Raw genomic sequence first — 18492 nt, forward strand, 5'->3', positions numbered from 1 at the left:
GGATTTCAGATGAGATAGAGAGGGGGATAAAAAAGATGGTGGGATGACAGTATTGATTAAAGAAGCAATTACAGCCATTAGAAAGGATGATATCGAGTCATAGAGAGATACAGCACTGAAACAGGCCATTCGGCCCACTGAGTCTGTGCCGACCAACAACCACCCATTTATACTAATCCTACATTAATCCCATATTCCCTACCACATCCCCACCATTCTCCTACCACCTACCTACACTAGGGGCAATTTATAATGGCCAATTCACCTATCAACCTGCAAGTCTTTGGCTCGGGGAAGAAACCAGAGCACCCAGCAGAAACCCACATGGTCACAGGCAGAACTTCCAAACTCCACACAAGCAGCACCCAGAACTGAACCCAGGTCGCTGGAGCTGTGAGGCTGCAGTGCTAACCAATGTGCTGCCCTATATGTTAGAGGGATCATCAAATGAGTCTATATGGGTTGAACTAAGGAACAAAAAAGGGGCAATACACTGCTGGGAGTGTACTATAGACCGCCAAACAGTCTGAGGGAGAGAGAAGAGCAAATTTCTGACAAATGTAAAAACAATGAGGCAGTAATAGTGAGGGATTTCAATGACCTTAATATTAATTGGAATACAGTCAGTATAAAAGGTACAGAGGGCACAGAATTCTTAAATGCATTCAGGAGAACTGTTTTTAGCCAGCATATGGCAAGTCCAACAATGGGTAGGAGGGGGGCAATTCTGAATTTAGTTTTAGGGAATGAAGCTAGTCAGGTGGATGGAGTAACAGTGGGAGAGCACATTTGTGGTAGTGATCATAATTGAGTTAGAAAAGTCGCTTGGTAGTATAGAACGTGAGTATTGCTGAAAAAAGGGACATGCTGTTGAAGCTTTTCAACTTGCACTCCTCAGGGCAAAACCAAAACCTTCAACAGTATGATTTTTTTCAGTAATAATTCAGTTAAATTTAGTTATGGGAGAGGATAACATAGAAGTAAAGGTTCTAAATTGGGGGAAGGCCAATTTTACTAGGCTGGGAAGCGATTTAGCAAAAGTGGACTGGAAATAGCGACTTGAAAGTAAATCGGTGTCTCAGCAATTGGAAACATTCAAGAAAGAGATTCAAAGAGTTCAGGGTATACATGTCCCCACAAAGAAAAAGGGTGGGATAACCAAATCTAGAGCCTCCTGAATGACAAGGTTCATAGAGAGTAAGGCAAAAAAGGAAGCTTATGTCTGACACCTAGAGCTTAATACTGCAGAAAGCCCTAGAAGAGTACAGAAAGTGTCGGAATGAAACTAAAAGGGAAATTAGGAAAGCAAAGTGAGGGCATGAAAAAATACTGAGAAGTAAAATCAAGGAAAATCCAAAGATGTTTTATAAGTACGTAAAGAGCAAGAGGATAACAAAGGAAAAAGTAGGGCCTATTAGGGATCAAAAGGGTAACCTGTAGAGTTCAGGTGCATGTCCAGGTACCCTTTAAATGAGTTGAGGGTTTCTGCCTCCACCATCGAACCAGACAGCGAATTCCAGACACCCACCACCCTCTGGGTGAAAAAGTTTTTCCTCATGTCTCCTCTAATCTTTCTACCAATCACCTTAAATCTGTGCCCCCTGGTAATTGACCTCTGCTAGGGGAACCAGATCCTTCCTGTCTATCTAGGCCCCGCATAATTTTGTACACCTTAATTGTCACCCTCAGCCTCCTCTGTTCCAAGGAAAACAACCCTAGCCAATCCAATCTTTCCTCATAGCTGCAATTTTCAAGCCCTGGCAACATTATTGTAAATCTCCTCTGTACTTTGTCTAGAGTAATTATGTCCTTCCTGTAATGTGGTGACCAGAACTGTACACAATACTCCATCTGTGGCCTAACCAGCTTTTTATGCAGTTTCAGCATTACATCCTGGCTTTTGTACTCTATACCTCGGCCAATAAAGGAAAACATTCCATATGCCTTCTACACCATTTCATCTACCTGTCCAGCCACCTTCAGGGACCTAAGGACATGCACTCCAAGGTCTGTCACTTCCTCTTCCTCCCATTTATTGTGCATTCCCTTTCTTTGTTTGCCCTCCCCAAATGCATTACCTCACATTTCTCTGGATTGAATACCATTTGCCACTTTTCCGCCCACTCAACCAAACCATTGATATAATTCTGGAGTCTGTGGCTATCCTCTTCACTATCAAGTGCACGGCCATTTTTTGTGTCACCTGCAAATTTCCCAATCATGCCTCCTACATTTAAGTCCAAATCATTAATATATACCACAAACAGCAAGGAACCCAACACTGAAACACAAACAAGAAATGCTGGAAATACTCAGCAGGTCTGGCAGTATCTGTGGAGAGAGAAGCAGAGTTAATGTTTCAGGTCAGTGACCCTTCATCAGAACTAAGACTGAGCCCTGTGGAACACCATTGGAATCCGCTTTCCATTAACGAAACAGCTGTCGACCATTACCCTTTGTTTCCTGTCACTGAGCCAATTTTAGATCCAACTTGCCAAATTCCCCTGAATCCCATGGGCTTTTACTTTTCAGACCAGTCTGCCATGCTTTATTGAAATCCACATAGACAACATCCACTGCACTCCCCGAATCAATCCTCTTTGTTACCTCCTCAAAAAATTCAAACAAATTAGTAAGACACAACCTTCCCTGAACAAATCCATGCCGACTATCCCTGATTAATCTGTGCCTTTCTAAGTGACAGTTTATCCTATCTCTCAGAATTGATTCCAATAATTTGCCCACCACCGAGGTCAGACTGACTGACTTATAATTATTCGGCCTATCCCTCGCACCCTTTTTAAACAACGGTACAATGTTCAAAGAGCTCCAATTCTCTGGTACCTCGCCTGTATTTAGTGAGGATTTGAAAATGATCCTCAGAGCATCTGCTATTTCTTCCCTGGCTTCCTTTAACAGCCTGGGATACAATCTATCCGGCCTTGGTGATTTGTCCACTTTCAAGGATGTCAGACCCTCTAGTATTTATTTTTATTTATTTAGAGATACAACACTTAAACAGGCCCTTCGGCCCACCGAGTCTGTGCCGACCAACAGCCACCCATTTATACTAATCCTACATTAACCCCATATTCTCTACCACATCCCCACCATTCTCCTACCACCTACCTACACTAGGGGCAATTTACAATGGCCAATTTACCTATCAACCTGCAAGTCTTTGGAGGTGGTTGAAACCAGAGCACCCGGCGGAAACCCACGCAGACACAGAGAGAACTTGCAAACTCCGCACAGGCAGTACTCAGAACTGAACCCGGGTCGCTGGAGCTGTGAGGCTGCAGTGCTAACCACTGCGCCACTGTGCTGCCCTGTACTTCCTCTCTCATTACCCTTATTGTATCTAATATTTCACACTTCTCTTTAACCACAATGTCTGCATCATCCCTCTCCTTTGTGAAGACGGGGACAAAGTACTCATTAAGAACCCTGCCCACATCATCCGCATCCACGCATAAGTTACCTTGTATATCTCTGATAGGCCCTACCCTTTCCTTAGTTATCCTCTTGCTTTTAATGTACTGATAAAATGTCTTTGAGTTTTCCTTGATTTTACCTGCCAATATTTTTTCATGTCCTCTCCCTGCTTTCCTAATTTCCTTTCTTACTTCACCCATGCACTTTCGATACTCAAGACTTTCTAAAGCATTGAGTTTTTTGTGACTGTCATAAGCTTTCTTTTGCCTCCTTCTCCTTTGTTATCTCTTGCCCCACCCCCGCTTTACTTGCTTATAACCTTTTACTTTTCTAATATTTGCCAGTTCTGAAGAAGAGTCACTGACCTGAAATGTTAACTCTGCTTCTCTCTCCACAGATGCTGCTAAACCTGTTGAGTATTTCCAGCATTTCTTGTTTTTATTTCAGATTTCCAGCATCCGCAGTATTTTGCTTTTATATAAGCTTTCTTTTTCTGCTTTATCTTCTGCTCTTTGCTTCTAGATAACCAGAGGGCTCTAGATTTGGCAGTAGCACCCTTTTTCTTTGTGGGCGCATGTCTACACTGTGCCTGTAGAATCTCACTTTTGAATGTCTCCCACTGGTTGGCACTGATTTTCCTTCAAGTAGCTGTATCCACTTCCAATAGATCACCTCTCAGCTGCGTAAAATTTGCCTTCCTCCAATTTAGAACTTTTACTCCAGTTCTATCTTTGTCCTTTTCCATAATAATGCTAAATCTAACTGTATTATGGTCACTATCTCCAAAATGGTCACCCACTGCTATTTCATCCACTTGCCTTAATTTCCTAGGACTAAATCTAGAATTGTGCCCCTTCTTGTTGGGCTTGTTATGTGCTGGCTAAAAAGGTTCTCTTAAATGCAGTTCAAGAATTTTGTGCTGTTTGTGCCCTTTACACTGTTTGTATCCCAGTTGATATTAAGGTACTTGAAATCCTCAACTATTATTGCCCTATAGTTTTTGCACTCAGAAATTTGCCTACATATTTGTTCTATCGCCTTCTCACTATTTGGGGGTCTATAGCACACTCCTAGTAGTGTGGCTCCCCCTTTTTATATTTCTGAGCTTAACCCATATAGCCTCATTTGATGATTCATTTAGAATATCATCCTTCCTCACAGCTGCAATTCTTTAACCAATAATGCTACACCACCTCCTTTTTTATCCCCCCTCTATCCTGCCTGAAAACTCTATATCCAGGGATGTTGAGCTGCCATTTTTGCCTCTTTTTAAGCCAAGTTTCATTAAAGCAATGCTATCATGTTGCCATGTGTCTATCTGTGCCCTCAGCTTATCGGCTTTATTTGCTATACTCCTTGCATTTAAATATCTTTTAACACTGCCAAATTCCTGTGTTGTACACTGTTTAACCTTTGCTTCTTCTGTCTTTGAGTCACTCGCTAATTACCTGCCTCCTGTTCCCTGCCCTGAATTTGTCCTATCTGAAACTGCCCTCAGCTTCCCATTCCCCATGCCAATCTAGTTTAAATCATCCCCAAAAGCACTAGCAAACCTTCCTGCAAGGATATTCGTTCAGGTCCCGGTCCGATGTGGAACGGCCAGCTTGTACAGGTCCCACCTTCCCCAGAACCAGTCCCAATGCCCCAGAAATCTGAAGCCATCCCTCTTGCACCATCTCTCCAGCCACGCATTCATCTGGTGCATTCTCCCATTTCTATACTCACTAGCACGTGGCCTTGGGAGTAATCCAGAGATTACTACTTTTGAGATCCTGCTTGCTAATCTCTTTCCTAACTCCCTAAACTCAGCCTGTAGGACCTCATCCTTTTTTCTACCTATATCGTTGGTACCAATGTGGACCACGAATGCTCTGTGGCCACTCGGTGATATCCATGACCCTTGCACCATGGAGGCAAGTGGGGTTCCGCAGGGCTCAGTACGCAGTCCCTTTCTTTTTGTAGTTTATTCTAATGATTTAGACACAAATGTTGGGGGCATGATAAAGGAGTTTGCAGATAATAAAAAAAATTGCCCATGTGGTTGACAGTGAGAAGGAAAGTATTAAATTGCAGGAAGATATAGATGGTCTGATCAGTTGGACAGAAAAGTGGAAAATGGAATTCAATCCAGAGGTAATGTATTTTGGGAGATGGTGGCTTTGTGGTAATGTCACTGAACTAATAATCCAGAAGCCCAGGGGGCACGTGTTCAAATCCCACCATGGCAGCTGGTGGAATTTAAATTCAATTAAAAAATTCAGTTTAAAAAAATCTGGAATTGAAAACTAGACTCAGTAATGGTGCCATGAAACTATCATTGATTGCTGTGAAAACTCATCTGGTTCACTTATGTCCTTTAGGGAAGGAAATCTGCTGTCCTTACCTGGTCTGGCCTATGTGTGACTCCAAACCCACAGCAATGTGGTTGACTCTTAACTGCCCTCTGAAATGGCCCTTCAAGCCATTCAGTTGTCAAGGGTAATTATGGATGGACAAGAAATGCTGGCCTTGCCAGTGATGCCCACATCCCATGATTTTTTTTAAAAAAACTTAACAAACTCATTGTTAACACATTAAGGGCCAGTTTGGGATTTTGGTGGGGGCACACAGGTTGCACGCTGATCAGGGACAGACCAGGTACATGGAGGTATCAACACAGTCATGGCCATGCAATCATATTAGATGGGCTGATAAAAGGGAGTGTGGCTGAGAGGAGCACTCAGCCATTGACAGGTGCCATCGGGTGTGCACAGGTTGCGGGGAGAGTGCTTTGTACGTGCTCGGGCAGTGCAGGGGTTGGTGGCCCTCCTGGCTTCGCCGGGGCACAAGACGAGGGATTTAGGCTTCTAGACATCATTGGGAGTCCAGTTGAACACAAGGAAGAAAGCAGCTGGTAATGGGATCACAATTCTCAGATACTGGGTAGAGTGGTGATGAAGATCAACATCCCCAGCACCAGAGACTGCGCCTCTCCAGACAGATGGTCACAAAAATTTGTGCTTTCATCGCAGAAGACCTCACACCTCACAGCACTGGTCATTATTCCCTATTAGTGACCATCATTGTCACCCTGGCCTTCAAATTCTTCACCTCTGGCTCCTTCCAAGAATCAAATGTGGACCTTGTTGGCATCTTGCAAATGGCTGAACACCACTACATCTGTCAGGTCTCTGATGCCCTATTTGCAAAAGCTGGATAATATATCCAATTCCAATCAGATGGGGCCTCACAGGCATAAAGGATAATGGATTTCACCTCCATCATTGGATTCCCCCAGGTACAGGGCATCATCAATTGCACCCATGTGGTCATCAAGTCAGTGAAGTCAGCAGTCAGTAAGATTCATCAATAGATAGGGCTTCCACTCCCTCAAAGTTCAGTTGGTCTGCAACCACAACAAGAGCTTCCTGCATGTGTGCACTTGCTTTCCTGGCAGCTGCAATGACTTCTTCATCCTCCGGCAGAGTAGGCTGCTGCAGCTTTTCATTCCATCTACCAAACTGCGTGAATGGATTCTGGGGGATAAGGGATATCCCTTGAAGAGATGGCTACTCACCCTTTTACATGACCCCTACATGGAGGCACAGAGGATCTAAAACCAAAACTATCTGCTCGCAAGGACCATCATCAAGCAGGCCATTGGGCTTCTGAAAATATAGGTCCAGTGACTGCAAGTTTGGGTGGTGGCCTACAGTATGCACCTGCGCATTGCTGTGGACTGCTGTGCTCTCCATAATATGGCCCTCCAGAGAGGTGTGGACCTTGAAGAGGGTAAGGTCCTGGAATGACACAGCTCATCAGAGGAAGGTGGAGGAGGAAAATGCAGAACAGAGAGGTGGCCCAGCTGTGCAGGGTGGTGGCTGAGGCTGGGTGCAGGGCTGGAGGGTCTTTTCAGGATGCCTGCAATCTGATCCAGGTATGCTTCAGCTGAACCCTTCTAACCCAGTGGAACAGCATGCTCAGTAATTCACTTTGAGCTGACTGTAAGAACACTCCCATTGAAGATGCAGTTTGAATGGATCTATTCTTACCACCAATGAATGATGCAGATCTGTCCAGAGGTCTCACTGTTCCCCTTCAAGGATCTTTGCTTCTCTTCACCATCTCTTCCCTCTTTTCGAGTTTTGCCATTAAAGAATGGAAGCTCACATGTTTGGTACAATGCATGTATTTACAGTGTGTTCAAAAAAGATAAAAGTGCACATTTACAAGTATAGCAAAACCTAGTGAACCTCTCAGTGCTGTGCCTGACAGGGTGGCACGATGCTCCTCTTGTAGCCAGGGGTGAAGTGGAGGCAGCCTGCTTGTGTGTCTCTGCTTGCAGCTGGATTCAAGTGATGGTTGTCCTCATCGTGGAGATGCCCATTGGGACATCTCTAGAGGCTGCTGCATCGGCATCAATGCAGGGGCAGCCTCAGTCACTGAGCCCTGCTGCATAGATTGTTTCTCAGTCAGAGGAGGCCAATGATGGTGATGGCACCCCAGAAGGGGTGGCAGCCTCATCCTCCTCGGTGACTGCCTCAGCCCTAAGCTAGCGCTCTGGATGGCTGGAGGGAAGCACCAGCTTGAAGGTGCAATTGGCATCCCCTCCAGACATCTCTGCGCCATCAGTGCCACTGAACGATCCTTGCTACAGAGTGTGGCATGCATTCTGTGCATGTCAATGTGCAGTTCATGCCTGTACTCCCAAGTGCTGCCACATATGGCTCTCCATGAGGTTGGCCACTCTGTCAATGGAGGAGCTCATGCGTTCACAGCCCTAGCCATGATGGCACACAAAAGCTGGATGGACTCCTCCATTCTCAGTCCATGTCACTGCACTGTCTCAGGGAACTCCATCATGTGGATATACATCTGTTGATGCTAGTCTAAGTAGAGCCTCCTTTCCTGTGACTCCCGAGCCCCTGCATCTGCATCCAGCTGAACATGGCTGTATCTGTCCTCCATCCTCCTAGGGAGGCTGCCCACAGCTGCTTCTGCCTCTCTCATCTCCTTCTACTCAGTCATGACGATGTCCTCACCTATCTAAGTACGCGCAAGGACCCACTGATGTGAGTGTATCGCCGTTGATGGAGAGTGCGGTTGTAAGATGTGATAGTGCTTGTTCAGTTTCTTATGATGGCACTGATGCCATTACAGGACTCAGTTACTGCCTCTGCACGTCAGAACCTGTGGGAAACACAAGAAGGAGATCATGACAACTAGCCTTTGAAATCAGAAGCCTCTGCAGTGCTGATCTTGAGTCTTTGGCATGCTGTCAGATGGGGAGGAGGGCACTCCACCCCCTTCATCTCCAAATCGCAATATCTTTTCAACCTCTCCACCAGGTATGCCCATCTCTCCTTCCCTGACTTGCTCCTGTGGGGCCACCCTTGCAATTTCCATGGCTCCCTCCTCCATGGCAGTCACAATGTTTAAACGGGGCACTCCTCCTTCTGTCAGAGCCCTTTCTCTGGCATTATGTGCCCTTTCCTCCTGCCAGGACAAAAGAGAGATAAGGCACTGCTGGCCTCTCTGACCAATGCCAGTGGGTCACATACATAAGAAGTTGCATGTATCAGTGCTGGCAGATCCTTAACAGCACTAGAGCTCTGGACCTTGCTGAGGGTTCTGTGAATACCCTGGGCACACATTGCTCCCATGTTCAGGAGCAACATGTGCCCTCAGGTTCTTCAGCTGGTATGAATACCCAGAGCCCTGTCAACACGGTCTGGCATTGCACTCACCTTGCCAGAGTGAAGAATTTCATAAACTTTTTTCAGCACTGGACCCAGTTCCTCCATACCACTGTACGGTTATGGATGGCCTCAGCCACCTCAATCCATGCCCCTTAGTTTGACTGGGTGGCCCTTCTCTTTCCACCCTCTGGAAAGAGGACTTCCCTCCTCTCCTTCACAGCCCCTAGGAGGACATCAAGGTCAACATCAGAGAAGTGAGGAGCAACCCCTCCCCAGGTGCCAGACCTCTCCTCACTTCTTCAATTCCTTGTGCTTGTATCTTTTTCTGCAAAAGGCAGCCACCATACTGGTTGCCATTGTATGTTTAAATGGGGCCTGCACTCCATTCCCACACCCACTAATTGGCAGCCCAAACCACCCTCCAGCCAATTAGCAGCCCACATCCACAAAAATCACATATTGTGACTACTTGCTCCCCAGGGTGGAGTTGGGATCCAGAAACAGTCCCGACATTGTCTCCCAACCCTAGAAGGAAAATCCTGCTGGTGATCCATGATTTGATATTGGGGATGAGAAAACTGACCCTGTTTGTGTTGACCCAAAGCCAACACAGTCAAAGTACTAAAATTACCATTTCCTCAAATATGTCAATAGCAAAGTTTGAAACTAGCACCCAGAAAACAATCTGTTCAAAAACATCCAGATGTGTTTGATTTTGCTTAAGCTGATAGACCCATTCATGTTCAGATTAACATGGATTGTAGGTTTTGCCTCATTGTTGCTATTAATCTGGCTTTACCCTCCTGTTCCTGATGGGTTGACAAACAAACTGGTTATTATATAAAAATATTTAATTGTGAAGGTGCATGCTACGATGGAACATTTGATTTTCAGACTCAGCGAGCCTTAAATTAGTATGATCACAAAATCGAAACCAAAACATGATCTGGATCAGACAGGCTAGTGTGCATGTATTCTTAAAACCACTAGAGGGCACAGCACAGAAAAATTTCCCAAATTGGCTGCCATATGCTCTGGAAACAAAACCCTTGCAAACTACTAAGTAAAAGTGTAAATAATCTATGGATAATAGAAAAATATTTGTTGATTTTTCATGTGGTTCTTTAATGGGTATCATCCAATTCCTGGTGGCAAGGCTGTGCTTCCATATTCCTTTGCAATGTGTTACCCGTCTTTTTTTTATGTTCATTCATGGGATGTGGGCGTCGCTGACCAGGCCAGCATTTATTGCCCATCCCTAATTGCCCTTGAGAAGGTGGTGGTGAGCTGCCTTCTTGAACCGCTGCAGTCCATTTGGGGTAGATATACCCACAGTGCTGTTAGGAAGGGAGTTCTTGGAAGGAGAGAAGCAAATGCATTTAACTGTGTGCTGCCATTTTTATAAATAGACAGACATATCCAAACTCGAAATCATTTAAATCTGGATAATCAGCATTAGATCCACAAAGGTACATTTGAAGTCTCGCCAGAAATTCATCTATCGCACTGACAATACAAATTCAATTGTTTCTATTTTCCAAGGCAAAGGACCTATTCGATGTACTTCCTGTTTTTGGGGCTTCACGATGGTTGGAAGTATCTGCAGTTCTCAGTGTTTTGCTGGAGAATACCTGCTGTCGGAGGTATTTAACACAAAGTGACTACTACCATAGCTATTTTGCTCTGTCTCTTTTCTGAATACAGTTATAAAATATGGGCTTTGCAATCTGTTTTAACACAAAGCTCCAAGTATGCAAACAATCCCTGATATTCAAACTGACACAGCAGAGAGTTAGAATCACAATGAACTATCAGACCTGGAGTTAGAATATTCCACCCCTAAATGGAGATTGTCAAAAAATGAGCAGGTGATATAAGCAATACTCCTGTTCAGAAACTGCTAAAAGGATAAGGCAGGAAATTATAGACCAGTTAGTCTTGATTCAGTTATGGGTAATTTTTTAGATCTCAATTTCCCCAAGGTTCTCCTGATTTCCCACCATAATATACTCTACTATTTTTATATTTCTCATATTTTTCTTCCTTATTAAACACACCCCACTCCCCATATTTATCATGTGCCTCTTTTTTAAAAATCTAGTTTTTACTCTAACTGCTTTATTTAGCTGTATACCCTCTGTTTTTGGCATATTCCCATTACACCCAGTCAAAATGTATTTCACCTGTACCTTATCCATCTTATATTGAAATATCTTCCACTGCTGGTCCACTATTTGATCTACAATTTTCTTTCTAACCAACTAACCTGAGCTAAGCACCATTTCATACTGCTAAAAGGAGCTAATTTTTATTCTGATGTCTTTACCTTAGGCTCAAATTATTTATTGATTTTACATGCAAACCTAATTAGATATGGTTATAATTTTCCAAGTGTTCCCCTTCAGGTTGCGTAGTAGCCTTTTGTTTTTACAACTGGATCGAATGCTGTATTCTTTCCCAGCAGACATCCATCTTACTGATTAAGAAAACTTCCTTCCCATTTGATCACGAAAATACATTTATTATTTACCATGTTAGCCAAGAATTGATGAAGCTGCTGCAGTGAACTTTTCCTTGAAATTAACTACAGACCAGGCATCATGGAATGTGAAGGAAGGGTATATTGTTATACTAACCTAATGCTATTAGTCCAACATTGGTTCAAACTGATCTAAACCCATATTTTGTTTCTCCAACTCTATTTGCTTAATGTTATTTTCATTATTACTTTTATTGGAAAAAATCACCTAAAACATTAATTAGAATTTAATCTAATTAATATTGATCCAATAATTAATTTAAAAAAAAATCTCTATTTACCAAAACACTGAAGCACTTCATAGTCAAAGACATTTTGCAGACTTTGTTTACATTATAACTAATTGACGTGCATTGTTTTTAATGCCTATTTTCTTCCTGGTGCTTATTATTAGGACCCAGAAATACTGTGTGACAAATGCAACGATGCTTGTATTGAGTGTAAGGGGCCAGGACCTTACAACTGCACAGATTGTCTTCCAGATCGCTTGATGAATTTTGAGGATAGCAACTGTTTAAAGTGTTGCAGTGCTACTCTGTTAGATGTTGAAGACTGCTGTGATTGTGACATGAGATTTGGTAAGACTGTTGGTGTATTTAAATCTGTATTGTTTGCCAAAATTCATCTAAGGGTACAATTATCAGCTAAAGGTATTTTTGACTGAGCCAATTAACATGCCCATTTTGAAAAGTAAGAACTGTATTGATTCTGACAATAGGTTTTCAGTATTTAATAAGTAATTTTTTTTACATATTCAGGAAGTTTGCAATAAGTCCTAGTGAATGTTCTTGGCTGGGTTTCTGTCAGTATGGATCATAAAAATGTTGGATGGATGGTGCAGCATAGTTTTAAGTCCCAATATCGACAGGTGCAGGTTGTGCAGGCAGGATATAAGGGTAAGGGCGAAGTTAGGAAACCTGAAAGTCAAGGTTTCCTCACATGCTGTGGAATTTTGACTCTACAGCATGAATATTTATTTTGCCAGGATCCCCACCCAGAAGTCAATCTGATTGACAGGCTTGGTTTCCAGTCAGGTGGGAAGAACTCTGGAACAAGTTGCAGCCCCAGGTAAAGAGCCTGCAGCTGCTACAGGGAGTGTGATGGGTTGAGTCTGATTTCCAAACCTGGGGGTCTTTGGACACCATCCCCCCACCCCCCCATACAATCAAAGGGAAGATGTTAAGTTTAGGGGCCTAAGGGGAAGGACTCCTGCTCCTCCTGGCCTACATGCAGTTCTGGAAAGGCACTTACCTTCTTCCCCAAAGCTGTCCTGGCTTCCCTTCAGCTGCCGAGTTCCCCTCAGCCTGAGAAACCTGACTGGCCACGGTTGTGTCTGTAAAACTAGTTACTGAATGGAGGGTCAGGCTCGATGGGCTGAATGGCATACTCCTGCTCCTATGTTCCTAAATATGAGGCTGCCAGCTTCATTGTAGTATTTAAAGGGCCAGCTCACCTCCTGGGAGCTGGTTGGATGCCCACTCGATTAAACCCAGAAGCAGAGATTGCGATTTTTAAAGATTTAACATCTGACTCGACCTCAACCCTCCCATTTTTGAATGTTAAAATTCAACCTTGGTTACTTCAAGATCATGTCTGTTTGGGATTTGATCTCAACTCTGTCAAATATTATTTTCATGTGGATGAGATCTTCAAGTTCTTGAGGACTGTGCCTGTGTGGGAACGAAGGGACCAAAAAAAAAGGAATCTTCATTCTTTTCAATATTGTCTATCTATTCTTCTTAAATATATGTCCCAGAAAACTAACTAAAGGAGATATCAACCACCATGCAGGTAAAGAAAATGTTAAAAAGGGTCAAAATGCCAAAGTGGTAGGAAGATTTTACACTCCATCAAACATTCTCTTACTTGTGGTAAATGCATTTCTGTTTCCGAGCACCACAGATTAATTCAAGTTAGCAAGGCCATAAAGTGTCCATGAAATAATATGTATTTCAAATATTATCATGCAAAACAGAACATGTATTTATCGTTGGGCTAAATTCACAGACTAAACGAAAAGCTTAAACTCTACCAGTCTGGTAAGAATGGGCAGGCGGTTAAAATGCTGACCACTGCCACTTCACATCCAAGGTGTCATGCCCACCGCCATTTTAACTGTCAGTGTTTTGGCAGTGTCGAGGCCATCTGCCACAGGTAGGCGGGGGAATCATTAATATTTAAAACCCAGGACTGATGACAAAATTTGGACCCCAAAGTGATTTTAACCCCGTGTTGTGTGTGTCACACTCATTGCTAGACCCACCAAAGAAACTAGGTGGCAATCAGGAGTTTAATGTTTTAAAAAAAATTTTGTGGGCCAGAAAGAACAGGAGTGATTCTCTGAATCCCACAAATAAACCTCGTCTCAGGCAACATCCTAAGAATAATTTACTATCGCCACAAATAACTTAAAAGGACCTATTAATTTTAGCCAAGTTTAACAACAAGTTTTTCTCATCAAAATTGTATTCCTTTTAATAATGGAGTATTCTGATACATGTATATACTGCAGATGCATCTATTTGGACCAAATTATTAGCTGTATGACTTCAGAATACTTTAGTAAATCCTAATACTTCATATATTTATTTTCTTTTCAATGCCAAATATTCCACGATTTAATTTTTCAAAATAATTCTGTTCCAGTCAGTAATTTTTATGCAGTTTTTAAAAAAATGAGCATCACTTAATCAATTTGAATTTGTTATTGTAAAGAAAAGATTACACATGATGTGGATATCTTACATCTATTTTCCTTTCTAAAAATTGCAGATGAATGTGTTTTAAGAAAAGCAGTTGTTATTCCGGAGAGGGAGGGGACAGGCAAACCTGTCTTATTTACCACTGCCTCAGTACTGCTCATTATAGGTATCGGTATTGGTGTATTCCTTCTGCTGAAGACTCGTTCAAAAGCAAAGTCCACTAACAGAGCAGGATATGAGAAACTGGCCAATCAAGCGAAATCCACCCCAGTTTATAATGCAAGCAGGGACAGTGTTAGTTTTCGAGAAAATCAAGCAATTATCTACAAGGATCGTCAGGAAGAAATATATGATGAAGAGGATGATGACGATGATATTGTCTACATGGGCCAGGATGGTACTGTTTACCGGAAATTTAAGTATGGACTGTTAGATGATGATGAAGATGATGAACTAGAGTACGATGATGAAAGCTACTCCTTCAGATAAAAAAAATAAAATTAGCATTCATTTGTGGTTTTTCTAAACTTTTTAATGAAATTCTGTATTTACTCCATGCACTTAATATACCATCAGTTGAGGATACTGAAAAGCTAAGTCTTCTAGTGATCAGTGCCTGACGATTTTCTTTTTCTTAAATGTATTGGGGAGTGTGTAATTGAAGTTTCTGAGCCCTATCAATAAATAAATTTCACAAAATTTCCACCTAATCACATTTCTGCTAATAAGTGTTGTGTATGTCTACATATTAACCCTAAAAAAAGCATTAACATGCTGAAAAGATTAGATTTCATACATTAAAAGGAATAAACACTTTACAAATTGTTCAAAACACACCTGAGAGTAATATAATTAGAAATTATTTTTAAAAATAGTGTTTGAGTTCCTATTATCGGTTGTAAACCTCCTGTTATATTGCTGAGACTTTGTGTTACTAGGTACAAATTATTACCCTGTGTCACTACCATAATTTGGTGCACAAGGGGTTTTCAAATGTGGATTAAGAGTTATTATTAGTGGTCTAAATTGCTGCTAAGGTTCCTAAAAGACAAGAATGTTCTTCAATAGTTTTTAAAATTTCAAATGCCTATCAACCTTGCAGATTTTCAATTTCTATAGAAACTATACAGATCACAGTAAAATATAACTGCTCATACTGCAGTCAAACTTCAATTATCTAGACACATTGAAGTAGGAAGTTGTCCATAACTCTGAAATGGCTGTAATTCTTAAGTACCAACAACCACTTTCAACTACATAGTGTGAGTATACCTAAGATATGTGTGAAAAAATAGATTTTTGTTATAAAGCAACATTCAGATGTAGTAAATGTTAACCTTATGAAAAACGCATTATAGTACACTGTAGCAAACACTAAACATGCTATATTTTACTATAAAAGTTTATGAAGAATCAAAAGATATGATCCTCATGACAATATGATACCTGTCATACTGAGGTGTTGGCAACGGTGTGTAAATCAGAACAACACACGGTTAGCTTAAGAAATGTTATAGCAAGCATTTTTAAATGTTAAAATGCTCTTACTCATCACCTGATCAAGTTCCAAATATTGTTTAACAAACAAAAATAAAACAATAAAAAGCCTCTATCAGCAACTTGATCCCGTACAACAGTCAAAATAGCCTTCATGAAATTGACTGAGTTTGCCAGGAAGTGTGTACTTATGTGTATCAGCACTTTAGCCCTTAGAGAATTGGTGATGTAATGTGTTCTCTTTGCCTGGAGTCCTGTTGTTCAGTAAGATTAGGGTTAAATGTAGATGTGTTTGTATTTTTTTGCTTAAAGATAAAATATTTTTGAGGTGGCAAGCTCGGTTTGAAAGTAGAATGTTTTGTTTCAGTTAATAATTGATGACAATTTAGTGCAGCTACACTGAGCCACAAGTGAGAAAACTGTATTAGACTGGGATCTGCTGTTTTGATTTTGAGTTGCAGTGGCTGTTTAATTTCTACCTTGCATCACATCAAAAAAGTACAAAAAGGGGTCACCTGTTGGTAGCACTCTGCCCATATTCATATGTAACTTAAAATATAGTTTATGGTGGCCCTGTAGCTAAAATGGTTGACTATTTGATTTTTCAATAAGTAGGTAGCAAGAATTCATAATTTTCAAAGCTGACTCTGGTGGCTAATCATAAAAAAACATTCTGGGTAGTAATGGGCACAGGTCTATGCCATCAAGTTCCTTCAGCTGCAGGGAAACATGTGGTGTCAAACAACCTGCAGAGGTAGAAAATGAAAACCGGTCACAGATGGTGGGAGACAATAATAAAAGCAAAATACTGCAGATGCTGGAAATCTGAAATAAAAACAAGAAATGCTGGAAATACTCAGCAGGTCTGGCAGCATCTGTGGAGAAAGAAGCAGAGTTAACATTTTAGGTCAATGACCCTTCATCAGAACTGAGACAATATTTGTTTTGCCAGAGATTAATGAGTTAAGATTTAGGTTCTTTTCTATAGGGTGGCGGCAGCATCAATACCTTAGTAAAAGTTTGGGGAGAGGCAAGTAGGGAAAGCAGTCACTATCTAAACCTATATTTTGGAATTAACAAAAGCAGTGATAACTTACATTATAACATTTAAGGTCAAGTGCAACGCTACAATCTATATTATGCAGTGTCCATTAATCAAATTCCCACTAGCCTAACCAATCATTAATGTTTATTCAAAACAAGCTTGCCTTCTAGCTAATTTCCAATATAGGCACCTAAGAAGCACTTCATGTTTGGGAGGCACTATAAGGAAACAACAATAGCATAAAATTATTATGGCAATCTGAATATTACAATTTGGCATACATAGATTCTTAAGGAATGCCTGCAGTGCAAATGCTGAAAATTGTTTTTTGCAATCCTGAAAAGAATAGCATATATCTTTAAACTTATCAAAGAAGGTAGAAATATAGAGTACTTCCGTTTGTAGACAGTTTGCTTCTATAGGGCCGGCAATTGATTCAGTTAACAGAATACTGTATCCAAGGATGCTCTGTGTAAAGCAAGATAACTGAAGTTTATAAAGTGGACCTACTACTTACGAGTTAAAAGCAGAAGAAGATATTATCAACTTAGACTTTCATTTTAAAATACCTTAAGTATGTTATCTTATATAGTTTTGTATTGAGCTGAATTATGCACGTATCTGTGACCTGACTCAAATTGATGAGTAATTAAGGCAATGCCGATTAATAAGTTAGTGTTTAGCAAAGCACTCGAAGCACATTTCATTTGATCATAAGGAACATATTCAACAGAAGGCAGTTTATTGTGATTTAAATGATTTTAAGGTTTCAGTTTAATAGCCAGTCAAGCACTATATATGAATTGATAGAGACATGTTATCTTGTTGAGCAGCAGCCTGTGCTCTGGTCATATGGAAAGTTGCAATACTTTACTATGCAAGTCTTTGAATAGAAAACTAATAGTACCAGTTTAGAATATTTTGATATGACCCAATGAGGTATATTTAGTTATTTGATTAAAATTTTTAGTTGGTATACTCTAACGTAATAATTTGGGTATTGTACATGTACAATAAACTTACGAACACTAAACATAATTTTAAAATTTTTATCCCAGCCCCAAAGGTCAGTATATTTATTTACTGCTACAACAGCTGATGAACAACAGTTATTCTCAGTTTTCAAAATAAGACTTGGGAACTTTTGTGCATTAATGTAATTTTAACTTGTTATTTGTGTTTTTGCACGATTTCAATCAGTAGATTACAAATTTCTGACATAGGATTGAATGATTTTTGATGCATCAATGACCCTTCTGATTTGATTGCTATAGCTTACTGATGTGATGATAATTTTATGTTTTGAGGAGATTGAATAAAATGTTCTTTGTACAAAATGACTGCAAGTTCTGATCATTTAAAAGGCATTTAAATGTGTTTTTTCCCCCAAAATGAGGTTTTATCCTAATCAAAGGCAAATGCTTTCAGTGAACCTTCTTTAAACAGAAAGAACTGTTCAAATCATAGCAAGCAAGTTCTGCCTTTTTTAAAAGACAGGATGAGTGAATTATGACTGTTTTCACTAGTTATCCCAATTCAAAACAGCATTATTTTTACTATTACCATCGCCTATAATTACATTGATATACAAATGCA

General features: G+C 40.9%; 1 protein-coding gene across 2 annotated transcripts in view; it reads left to right on the plus strand.

Moving 5' to 3' along the window:
• pcsk5b (proprotein convertase subtilisin/kexin type 5b) overlaps positions 1-18201 on the plus strand; it is a 503063-nt gene extending 484862 nt beyond the window's left edge. For both annotated transcript variants that reach the window (XM_068029979.1, XM_068029980.1), the window contains 3 exons: positions 10656-10756; positions 12047-12230; positions 14425-18201. In XM_068029979.1, the coding sequence (XP_067886080.1) occupies positions 10656-10756; positions 12047-12230; positions 14425-14843 (704 nt within the window). In that variant the 3' untranslated portion in view covers positions 14844-18201. The remainder of the gene's footprint in view (positions 1-10655; positions 10757-12046; positions 12231-14424) is intronic.
• The last annotated feature ends 291 nt before the right edge of the window (positions 18202-18492 follow it).

Source organism: Heterodontus francisci, chromosome 4 (genome assembly GCF_036365525.1).
Source record: "Heterodontus francisci isolate sHetFra1 chromosome 4, sHetFra1.hap1, whole genome shotgun sequence".
NCBI classification, from domain to species: domain Eukaryota; kingdom Metazoa; phylum Chordata; class Chondrichthyes; order Heterodontiformes; family Heterodontidae; genus Heterodontus; species Heterodontus francisci.